We start from the raw sequence: 12,734 nt of genomic DNA, 5'->3' as shown, positions 1-12,734 counted from the left end.
CTCAGAGTGCAGAGGTAGCAGTAATCAAGTTTCTTTAATTGTAATTATTGATGCATATTATATATTATGGATTACAGTGAATGATTGAATCCCATTATTCTAAAAGACTATAACTGTGGTGCTCAGCATCAATCACACACTTTATCACACTGTCAACTGTCTTGTGTCTGGTAGTTTTCGTGAGGCAAGGCCATTTTTCTTTATATTCTACATTTCTTTATTAAACATAGTTTCTACTGCAGTTTGCTTCTGAGACGTCCCTGTTTGTCTTCATCCTCATCCCGTCTTGTTTCCATATTGGTTCATAAAGATGTTTTTCAAACAGCTGCCGTACACGACGAGTGAGACTCTTATCTTTCTGTAAATCTGCAGGTACAAGGAGAGGCTGCAGACCAAGTATTTTAAAGTCTCAACAAACAAGATTACCTCAGTCAGCAGTTGTTGCTGTTTAGTAAACGTGAGCCTGGATGACTTCAGCGTCGGACCTTCAGTCTGATCTAAGGTGCGGAGGGTCACAAAAGAGCATGCCTGCTTCTCACGGCAGATGATCCAAAAGCAGATCGGCAGAGAATATGTGAACGCTGTGGAGGAGAAGGTCAAACAGCATCCATTAGTTCTGTACCCCCATTATAGGGAGCACATGTCGGAGGAGGTAAGTGGAGCTGACATCCAGCTGGACCACCACGCTGTAGAGCATGTATTATTAAAGGTTAAGAGTTAAACAGGTTAGTGAATGAAGCAAAACACGTTTAGGTCTCATTAAAACAAGTTGACGTGGCCTCGTATCTGCTCTCCAGTTATTTGAGAAGGTGGTATCTGTTCTGGACCCAGACATGTGCGTAAACAGCGCCTCTTCACTTCCTACGCCTACTGCAGACCGAGCAGAAGAGGAAGAAGAGGAAAACTGTGCAGAGCCGAGAAACAAGGCCGGGAACAAGGAAAAACAAGGAGCAACAGCCAAGAAAATGCAAGTATATTGGAATTGAAATAGAATCAAAATGAATGTGAGCCATTATTTAATTAGAAATGAAAAACAAACAAATGAATGCATCTTTCCGTCCTCTTACAGCGACCCTGATGTCCTAAATCAAGGTCCCAGAAACCCTTACACACTTCAAATGAATAGAAAAGGTATTGAAAAAGGCCAAAAGGTCAAAGTGAATCAACTGAACAACCACAAGGGCATGAAAGCAGCCACCAAACCTTTCAGCTAATGGTTCCTTTATCCGGTAGGAGCTACTTCACTATTTTTAAATACCACCGTCTGTGCTGCCTTTGACATGAAGTAAGTAACACAATGTCATAATGATCAACCATGAATTGTGTTTATCTTACAGGTTGAAGGGATCAGTGTTACTGAATCTGAAATGGGAAAGCATTTTCACAGTGGTCTTCAACCTCCATCATCACCAACTTTTTAAGCAAAGAATTCCAACAGTTGTCTTGTCAAGGCCATAAATAAAGAAGACGGTTTTAAAAGCCCTTGAGCCACATTATGTAAAAAGAGTAAAGATTACATAACTAAAACCAACACAAAGTAAGAAAATAGCACAGGTTAAATACCTGGATCCCAGTGGTGGGAAGTAACGAAATACTTTGTTACTGTACTTAAGTAGATTTTTCACATATCTGTACGTTACTTGAGTATTTGTTTTCCTGACGACTTTTTACTTTTACTCGCTACATTTGAGCACAAATATCTGTACTTTCTACTTCTTACATTCTCAAAACTGTCTCGTTACTTGAGCAGCGGAGGTTGGCGGAACTTGCACCTTTACGCACGGCGCACCTTTCTCTCGCTCTCTCGCTCCTGCAGTCTTTATTATTAGGGCCCGAGCACCGACATGCACTGACAGACGTGAGGCCCTATTGAAATTGTAATGATTATTATTCAGGCAAGTGAATTGTCTTTTTGAGGGCTTTTATTAGGTGACTTTACATGATTTTTTTTAAGGTCATCCTTTTTTGATTCACATTTGTTTTCCCTTTCCTGCTTTGTGTCAACATCTGCACATAAATACATAACTCGAAGCAGCAAGTGGTTAACTTGTTTTAAAGAAAATATTGGAAGTAGTTGGTTTAAACAAAAACTGTTGGCAAATAGACTATCATTGGTTGGCCGTGTCTACTTAGTCTTACACGTCCACGTAAACAAAACAAACAGATTTAAATCAAGTCAAGATGGAAAAACAAACAAAACAACCAATTATATAAACAAACCCAAAAACAACTTTCAGCCAACCCAACCAAAAACTAACACTGTGTCGTGGACTACTGCATATTCACGCACACAATTTAGGTTTTTTAATGGACCTCGCCAAATGGAACCCTGGGTAATCAGGCCCAGTTTTCCACTCACTATAATGTCAATATAATTTTTGCAAAGATATTATATATCTATATATTGCAAATTCCAATCCTTAGTTGCCCTTTGTGCTGACTCAACACAACTTAGAAGCTGTTGAGTCTTTATATATGTATTGTACAAACTGGCTAATGTGTAAAACTTCAAGCAGGGTTGTGTCTTCACTTTGCCGTCCCTACAGGCAAGATACCCTACAGGTGTATTGTCACCCTGCTGGAAAACAAATGCAAACACACACACCGGCCCGTTCAGTGAAGATAGTCTAATGATAAATAAACAGGCTTACATGTAGATGCATTGACAAGCTGGCGCGCAGATATACAGGCAGTTACAAAATACAGCTAATAGACACAAAAGGTTAGTGTTGAAGTGCCGTCAAGTAAGACACTGATAATTTATAAACTTCAAAATAAAGTCACCAAAATACTGTAACCAAATTTGCACCTTAAGATAATCAATTGGATGTATTTTGGAGATGTAATTTAGCATCTAAAAAAACCTTGGTCTTCAATTATTTATTTCCTTGTTCAGTCTGAAATTTGGCAGCAAAACCAGACTGTGTCCAGTGTTTTTTTCTTCTCTGTACTTTACTGTCCAGGCTGTTAACAAAAGAGAAACTATCTTATTTTGTGTGCCTAGTTTCCCTTTGCTGAGTTATCATAAGGGGCATTGTGTATCACTCCTGCTACTGATGAAAGGTCCATGTTTAGTTATAATTACAAACTCTTTTAGTGGATATACTTTGGTCTATTAGTGTTCTTAGGTAGACTCAAGAGGCACTTGTTTATTCTGTTGTATTGATTCTTTGTTGTCTCTAGAAGTTCAGATGCACTTGTCCAAAACTATTTTAACCTCAGCATCTCGGGTTCAAAATTTGTAAAATTATACATTATATATATAGTGTTGTTATAATTTTTCAGTCGGTTGAAATAAATCCTGAAGAGAACAATTTTGGGTTGTTTTTTGTATCTATAGGCCTACTATAAAAAGCACTTAGTATTTTTAATTTTGGTACTTGTACTTTTACTTTGATACTTAAGTACATTTCAACACCAGATACTTTTGATACTTAAGTACATTTAATATGAGCGACTATAAGACTTTTACTCAAGTCATTTTCTGACGGGTGACTTTTACTTTTACCGGAGTCACTTTCAAGTAAGATATCTGTACTTTTACTCAATTATGGCTTTCAAATACTTTACACACCACTGCTGGATCCTCCCCTCATGTGAGTTAGAACTTAAGAAGTGAAACACGAGCACATCCAGTTGCCTCTGTCAGTTGCACAACTTCTGAAGATAGGAAAATAACACATTTTATGGCTGCTGATTAAAGATCCAACTCGTACCGTAAAGAGTCCGAGTCTGAATCCCAAAAGATAAGCTAAAAATCTAAACAAGTGAGGACATGAGGACCTGCCACAAACATTCATATCCCTCTGCTTTCTTTGAGGCATGGAGAGCATCTGCTTTGGCATCAATAGGGGCGGCTATGGCTGAGGGTGTAGAGTGTTTGTCCTCCAACCAGAAGGTCGGTGGTTCAGTTTTCACCACCAGCATGCAGAAGTGTCCTTGGGCAATATACTGAACCCCTAAATGGCCCCTCATAGATGTTGAACACTTACTGTAAGTCACTTTGGATAAAAGCGTCCGCCAAATGACATGTAATGCAATGTAATATGAGGTAAAACAGATGCATAGTATGTAACCCTAAGATGTGTGTATGTCAAGAGTTATGTAACACAACAGATAAAGACTGAAAAGGGAAAACGCCTTTATGCACAGCAACTGAACACAGGAAATATGTAGACGCTGTATGCATCCTACATTTGAATAAAGGAAATACATTTTTTTTTAAACAACCACAATGACACACAGAGGTGAAAAAAAGTAGAAGTCTAAGGTACATCCAGTTTTATCGGAGTAGTTTCTGAATCATTTCAGAAATCAGAGGTTTTACTGTCAATCTGTCGCAAATATTGTTTGTTATAGGTTCCATCAGGGTTTCTTCAGTATTCACCACATGTAATCTATGACTACTTCATAATAAATTCATTAATATTTACATCACATATCTTTTGACTTCAGGTAATCATTAAAAATAAATAGATATAGATAAAAAACAATAAATAGGTGAAGATTGATGTATTGATGGATCAAAAAATGAATTCAAGACATAAACATTTGTCGGGTTGTGAGGTGATGAGCCTCCTGCTCAGTGTTTGCTACAGGTCTATAAGCACTAAAACTCCACAAAGTCCCCTGCAGCACAGTTCTCTGTCACGACAATCATCTCTTAAGTTTATAGATACTGTGTCTCCAAAAACCTGTTATAAGACCTTTATAAGTCAAATATTTTTTTATATATCAAGACTATAGAGAATACAGATTCCTGGTTTGAAATAATCAGCAAACACTTTTGTTATTGTAAAAAACACTTTATTAAAAACAATAAATAATCACTTGATTGGGGATTTTTATAAAATTGTGTTTTTCACTTTCAAAATGATCTGGTGCGCTTTTAAAAACGTTCTGCAAGACAAAAAAAACATGAAGGCAATAAGGAGGTCAATCAATATCATGAAAACAGATTTATGTAAACTATCTGTGATCTGATGAAGGACACAAACTTAAACTACTATTGTGGTGACAGGTTTCAGTTGTGTCATTACATCCTCCTCACACTCTGTTATGACATTTGTTGCAGTGCTACAGCTGAAGAGAAAGTTAATCTGTCTGTTTTATCTGATGCAGTAATATGAGGACAAAAAACATGAATGTCTCAGTCTAAGCAAGAAAGTGGCCCTTTTTAAATATTTAACTTCCATTCTCATTATGGTTCAATGTTTTATTTCTTATATAATCAAAGTAAAAGTCATCTAATAGTTTACTGGAATAACCCTGAGATGTCCTCGAACAACATCTTTCCCACAGCGTCCATGGTGATGGGATAAACTTCAGTTAAATATCAACTTACCGGAATGAGGAGCCAGCCTCGGTTCTGTCGTGTCAATGTCAGCTGTGTGGGTCAGAGGTCAGGAGGGAGTGGACTGGTGACCTGCGGCCCAGCGAGAGGAGCTGTTGCAGGGATGTGAACCTCACTGCAGTCGCTGGACTCAATTCAAGGCGGCTGGGATGAGCCGTTATCTCTGTTTTAGAGAATCAAATGTTGATATCTGCAAGAAATGTTTGTATTGGCTCTACCTTAAGGGACACTGCAACTTATGATTAGTCTTGTCATTGATTCCTCTACAGAGAATTCACTCGATTTACCCGACAGGGAACAATCCAAAATACATTTCTCAAGTATAATTTATTTCTAGCACCTTCAAAAACAAAAAGAAAGGAAATCCTCATATTTGAGAGGAACCAGTGACGAGTTGCCAGTTTCGCTCAAGAAAATGTTTTGACTTATTTATCAATTACTAAAGAGCGTGACAGTTACTAACCCATTGAATTAATCGACCTATTGATAAGAATGACAAACAGAGAATGAGAACTCACTCTCCCTGAAGGAATCCTTGTTGATCATCTTTCCATTCAGCTCAGCTTTGGGCAGGAAGTGAGGCTCTCTGTACACGGTGCAAACACAAACAGACACACATCACTTTACATTGCACAGGCGGCGGCACTTTGCGGCGCCTTGCATGTTGCATGAGAGGTTGAAAGGTCACATGGCTAATTGCAATGTAACTATATTGAATCCTCAGGATAAGACATGCTCGCAGCGCTCAAATAAAAATCTATAATTCCTCGAGCTGTTTAGGTTTCTCCCTACCTGCTGCAGGTTTCTCTTCTTAACCGGGAGTCGGCTTTTACCTCTTCAGCCTCGTCAGTACTGCTGCATGTGAAAGGACAAATTAAAACATTTAAAATTGTGAGGTTCTGTCATTTTAGTTTGCTTTATTCTGTCTCTTTGTGTTTCTGCTTCCAGTCTTATTTTGTAGTCTTGTGTTCCTTGGGTGTTGTCTCTGTCTTCACTTCCTGTCGGTGATTAGCTTCCTCAGTCCTCATGTGTTTCACCTGTGTCCAATTGCCCCTGTCTTCCCTGTGTATTTAAGCCACTGTGTTTCCCCTTGTCCGGTGTCGGGTTGTACTTGTTTCTACACGTCGTTTTCACACGTCGTCATAATGGTTAGTCTTGTCTGCTGTCTCGTCCAGCTTCTTTCCATGTTCTCAGTGCGCCTTGTCGCCAGTAGTTATCTGTTTGTGTTCCTGTTTTGTTTTTGTCTTTGTAAAAGACTTTTGTTATATTAACTTACCTTTTATTTATAACCTCTGCATCCTGGGTCTATCTCTCCCTCAACTTACCGTGACAAAAATAAGACATCTACAACAATATCACATTCCACGAGTCGAGAACAGACATCGTCAGATACATAGTTTTTAAATTCCATGACGTCTATAGTTTTGAATGGTACGTTAGAGTACAGTGAAACACGGTGCCGTCACTGAATCCACTCATATGCATCATCCCTTCTCTTCCACTCCAGTGACTTCCTGCCCACTTAGTAGCTTCACATGATTTTCAGATGTGATCTAAGCTAGCCTAAGAACAAAGTTAATCCTCGCAGTGTGTAGGAACAGAGCCAGACGTACAATGTGGTCCTGTGCTCTCTCTCCGGTGCAGACCTCCTCCTGTGGAAGCTCCTGCCCGCGGGGCTGTTATCGGTGTGTGGTCTGTGGTTCTCCGAAATCACTCCTCGCAGCTCTTTGACGAGAGACCTGAGCTGCCGGGCGGGGCTCGCCTAGAGGAAGACCATGTCAGTGCAGCGTGGTGGTGAAGGTAACATTATTAAGAGTTGGTCTGATTAGAATGCACTTAAACAGAGAAAACAGGGAATGTGGGACAATGACACACAAAGAAAAAACTCCTAAAAAATGGTTTCACTTGCACAATAATATGATTTATACACCAGTTTCTCTCCTTACCCCAGGAATGCAATACTGTTTGCGTGTGTGTGTTTTTGATTTAAAGGCCGAGCAGATGTGCTGAGCTTGTCTCTGAGCTGCCAAATAAACAATAATTCACACATGCACTTGATGGGCTGGAGCTGAGATGAGCAGAATACATGGAGTTTCTGACTGCACCTTGATCTGAGCGTTGGAGGCGTGCTGGGATGAGGGTGGAGCGCGGAGTTCTGATGGATTCGGGGAATCCGGGTCTGGTGGAGTTGGATTCAGAGTGCTGTGCAGATTTAGACCTTGGAGTTCCTAGAGAAAATCAAAAAAATAGTAACACATTACTATCAACCATGTGAGAGAAGCTTATCATTACTCATTTAGATTAAATATGAGTATATTTTACATACTGTACATATTTATTAAGACTTAGGGCTTCTTTGTATGTAATCAGCTCTACCTTCAGGTCAAGGGCATGTCCGAGTTTCAGCCGATAAAACTGCTGCTCCTGCAGCTGGATGAAATCTTGACAGTCTGCAAAGCTCTCCGACATCTTTAGATAGAAGAGTATTTGGAGCAATAACAGTGACGGAGACAGAGAGACAGAGGACAGTGCTGATTAGGTTGTTATTTGATCCTAAAACATAAACTCAAATGTTTGATTTGTTCCAGATGAAGATGGTAGCTATTTAAAGCAAAGTGATGACAAACATTATAAAGTGAAATAATAGTAAAACTTTTTAATTTTAAGTAAGTAAAATTTTTTATGGCTTTTATTTTCCTATTAGACAGCAGGCAGGAGACTGCAAATGGATGTGAACCAGGAATGATGGGGTTTTTAGTTTTGAAAACCAAATACAGTTTGGTACCATTTCTTATTAGTCAATGTTGAAAGGTTTCAGGAAACTTTTGTATAACAGTTTGTTCTGTTTTCACGTGACACCAGTCAGCATCTTCTTCAGTTTTTCTCTAAAAGCCTTATCTTGTTAAATGAGTAATTATGAGCGCCACCTTGTGAAGGATTGCCTCCAGCTGGCCGATCCGGTCCCTTAATTGTTGGTCTTTGGACCCAAGGGCCTCCAGCTCCCTGGAAAGCAGCTTCTTCTCTTCCCTGACGAAGGCGAGCTGCCCGAGCTGACGCTGGTTCTCCAGGCTCTGGTGACGCTTCTCCTGAACCATGACAACAAACAAAATGGAGCACTAGTTGTTAAAGGGTTATTCATTGGTTTGAGGGGATGAGGAAATAATTCTGCGTCAGGTTCAAGAAAAGAAAAATAGACAATCCACAATAAATTAATTCAAAAGGTATATTTCACATAGCTGATCCACTTGAAAGCACTGGAACTGGTCACCTTTGAATTATCATGATCCCTTTTCTAACTTTTTGTTAGAGATTAGAGACACTGAGATCCCTACGCTGTGAATGGCTAACCTGTCACAGCTTAGAGTGCTAGTGTTCTGTCCAGATATTCATAGAACAACTCGTAAAAGCCCATTCTGTCCTTTTTTGTTTGGTTTGATAGTTGCAGCCAGAGTTCGTGCTATTTGATATTTTTGTTCACCTTGATTTCTGGTGAAATATTTAAATTGCATTTATATTTCAAAAGTTAGGAAGGTCTATAAACAAGATGTAGCGTAAATATGAAATAAAAACACTTTTTTTAATGGTTACGTTAAATCAATTGGGTAAAATTAAGAACCCAACGCATGTAAGTTTAACTCGACAGGAGAGAAGGCTGTGAGGGATCTACACAGACGTGGTACATTGAGTTACACCTGGTGCAGCTTCTCCACAGTCTCCTCCAAATGTTGGATTTTGCTCTGCAGAGAGTCCACCTGCTCTCTTCTGGCAGTGATCTCCTTCTGCATGTGCAGTGCTACTCGAAGGCCTGAGATGGAGAAAAACCCCAAAAGATAAATCCACACAGAAAGAACAACATGCACATAACAAACATGAATTAAGATCTTGTATGTTGGCTTTCTACATGCCAGCTTAGACAGAAATGCAGCTTGGAATGTTATAGATATTTGCAGTTTTCAATGACCTGTAGCCTACTGGTATTTATTGCGCAAGAGTTGTCAACATTCCTTTGTTTCAGTACAGTCCAAAGTAAATCGCTGTTATCAGAGCACTTGATCACAGATTGGATGAAAATCAAATTCATTTTCTCTGATGTTTATTCATTGTGCAGATTATTTTTAATTAAGTCTCAGTTCAAACGATGAAGTGGCTCTAACCGTGTCCGTCGGCTCCTTCCAGGGTCCTCAGGGTAATCCTGACCTGGTCCAGCTCATCATGAGTGTCCCTCAGCTGACTCCGGAGCCTCAGCACCACACCCTCCCGCTTGTTGCTCCTACAGCTGTGGAGCTGCTGCAGCTCCTCATGCTCTTCTGAAATCGTGCCCACACAAACACATGCATTAAATCCACAGGGAGACAGACACTTTAACACATAACCAAACATCTGAAACAATGGAAGGCTTAGTTGACAGTGTAAACATACCAAACATGGCTCCTTGTTTTTCTAACACAGCAGGACAAGAAGATCATTTCATTTGGAGGCAGAAATATGTGAGAGCTGAATTCTTTCTAGAGACTGAGAGGGAGGGAGCAGTGGTTCCTGTCGAGTTATAGGACCTGGTTACACTTATTTGCAGCACAGAGGTGATAAAAATCCTAAAAACCTTGTTTGACTTCATACAGGTGAAAGTCACTATGCGATACTATATCATGTGGTTATTAATAAACACACTTTTATTAATCAGGGGGCCTACAAAAGAATATTGTGATATCAACAAGACAGCATTTTCTTTTGTGTATTTCATATATTAATTTGAAACAAAAATTGAATAAAAAGGTCATAAAATCTTGTTTTCTCAATCAGGTTCTTACTATTACTTATAGAACGGATGGAAAGAATGCACATTTTCTGCCAATTTTAGTGGAACAAATTTTGAATATTACATCTGCCAAGGAAGTAATGTTTTATTTACCTGTGTATTTTAGTTGGTTTGTCTGCGGCAGGATTATACAAAGTACTGAACCGATTTTGCACAAATTTTCTCCAGAGTTTCCCCCCGGACACGCTGACCTTGTTCAGCCACAGACGCCTGAAGGTTCCGCCTCTCGTGCTCTGCAGTGGCCAGGTCTGACTTGTGCTGGTCTAACTCAGCCTGATAAGCATATGACACAAGATGGAGGAAGACAGAAACATTTATAAAGAACAAAGTGCCGGTGGCGATAGTGAGAACATTAATTGGGGTTATGGAAGTTGGTTTGGAAATTTCTGACCCTGAGCTGCTGAATCTCTAGCTTGTGCTGGTTTAGCTGGTTGCTCAGGAGGTTGTTCTCCTGGTGAAGATTGTTGATGGTGTGACTGTGCTGCACTTTCATCTGTACGCTGCTGTACATGTAAGACAGGCAGAATGGTCTCTGTCAGTAAACCTCAGTCAGCCCACCAGCCAACCAGAGCCTCCATCTGAGCCGGGCAATAGTCTTTCACTAAGCAGATTACACAGCTTCAGCACTTAACGTTACTCTGTCATAATAAGGCAACACATAGCTCGAGTATCATTCAGATGACAAACAGCAGACTCAACCGGACACTTTCCACTTTTAACTCTCTGGATATAATATCAACAGACAGATCATGTGGTTTCTTATGGCACCTTAAGGTGGCTGAGCTGGAACTGAAGCTCCTCCCTCTGATGCAAGGATCACTCTTTCTCTCTTTGTGCATCAGCCAGTTGAGACTGAACCTGCAGGAGCTGCTGCTCCAGACAGCAAACCTACAATGTCACAAATGACATTCACAAACCGTATACAAAATATTGAAGTGTTTATCCTCACATAGGGAGAACCAGAAATGGTTACAATTTCACTGATTACATTATGATGATCATGATATTATTGTAATTCTTCCTCACCTTATCTTTATAGCTGGTGATATCTGATTCAAGCTCACCGATCTGACACTGGTGCAACGACGCATGTCTTTCAGTGAGGTTCCTGGATATGGAAATAATGTTTGGGACAAATATACATTAATTTAGAATTTCAACAGTAAGTCATTGATAAAGAATTTTACTGCAAACTACCTCAGATTAAAAAAAAAGCCCTGAAAATGGTTGGAAACTTACTTGAGCAACTCCAATTTAACACTCAAGCTGACGCTGTTTTGTTTAGATGAGCTCAGTTTGTTAGTCAACAGCGCCATCTCCTGGCACAGACTTGCAATCAGTTCTTCACTCCTAAGACAGAGAAATGAGAAGAGTTCTTACTAACACTGCAACGGAATGCAGAATATATTTTTACTTTTGCCAAACAACTAAATGATGAATGATTGCAGATCTACACTAAATTACCTTGGTTTTTGCGTATTTCCTCCACTGTGTTCTTCCCTCCCAAGATGTTCTATTGACTGGCATAAAACAGATGAAACTGTATGTATTGTGATGGCCCAGCCTGTCAGCCGTGCCACACATGGCTGAGGACAGCCAGGCAGAGGCAATCCAGAGGCGTGGTGTTGGAGGGGCGGTACTACCCCAGGGGATCCTCCTGGAGAGCTCCTCCCCTCCCAGGTGTCTCTTGTTGTCTCTCACAGGTGGACTGAGTCAAGAGGCAATCAGTAGCCCTTTAAAAACCAGAGGAAATGGGACCAGAGTCTCTTGAGCCACTGAGGGAGTAGGAACCAGACGCTTTCAAAAGGAGTCTCAGGGTAAGAGGCCAACGGCCTGCCTGTTTGTCAGATGAAGAGGATTAACTGCTGTCTTTCTCTCTCGTTGCCATCAGGAAGAGCCTGCTGGAGCCCCAGACCCCAACTGCCAGACCGGCAAAGCTATTTGATTTATCTTTATGCGCCCTCCTCCCTTTTCCCTATCAGTTGTAAATAAACGCCTAATTTCGATTTACCACACACCCCTGTGTCTGACTGCTCTGTTTCCAGTTTGCATACCCACTGTTCTCCTCTTGCAAGGCCGGGCTCCCACATATGGTGGAGAATGTGGGCAGACTGAGTCTTCGCTATCAGTGGGTATACAGAGTTGGAATAGAGCACGTCTGATCGGAAGAGAAGGTCAACCATGGAAGAGATCCTGAGAGCCATTCTGGACTCCCAAGCCACTCTGCAGACAGCTGTGGTAGAGCTGTGTAGAGCAACAGGAAAAACGGAAGAGCGGAAACCAAGAGAGGTGCTGACTAAACTGACGCAAGATGATGTCGAGACCTATCTTACGCTGTTTGAAAGGACAGCAACGAGAGAGAAATGGCCAAAAACAGAATGGGCGAACATCCTTATGCCTTTCCTGACCGCAGAGCTCAGAAAGCCTGTCGAGATCTTTCAGCTGCAGAGGCTGTGAGTTATGATAAGGTAAAGACTGCCATCCTAGGCCAATATGGACTTAGTCTCCCCGCCAAAGCACAGCGAGTGCATGACTGGAGCTACGACCCTGCTCTCCCTGTCCGGG

At 40.7% G+C, this 12,734-nt stretch overlaps 1 protein-coding gene across 1 annotated transcript; it reads right to left on the bottom strand.

Moving 5' to 3' along the window:
* Positions 1–5,382: 5,382 nt before the first annotated feature.
* LOC133002161 (coiled-coil domain-containing protein 158-like) lies at positions 5,383–12,373 on the bottom strand. The gene is given in 15 exon segments (XM_061071923.1): positions 5,383–5,516; positions 5,872–5,939; positions 6,146–6,208; positions 6,967–7,115; positions 7,459–7,581; positions 7,730–7,822; positions 8,281–8,439; positions 9,046–9,158; positions 9,508–9,712; positions 10,314–10,442; positions 10,561–10,701; positions 10,938–11,057; positions 11,196–11,277; positions 11,409–11,519; positions 12,228–12,373. Coding segments are annotated over 15 exon segments (1,836 nt in total).
* Positions 12,374–12,734: the final 361 nt, after the last annotated feature.

Source organism: Limanda limanda, chromosome 5, assembly GCF_963576545.1.
Source record: "Limanda limanda chromosome 5, fLimLim1.1, whole genome shotgun sequence".
NCBI lineage: Eukaryota > Metazoa > Chordata > Actinopteri > Pleuronectiformes > Pleuronectidae > Limanda > Limanda limanda.
This window is presented reverse-complemented; position numbering and strand designations above follow the sequence as displayed.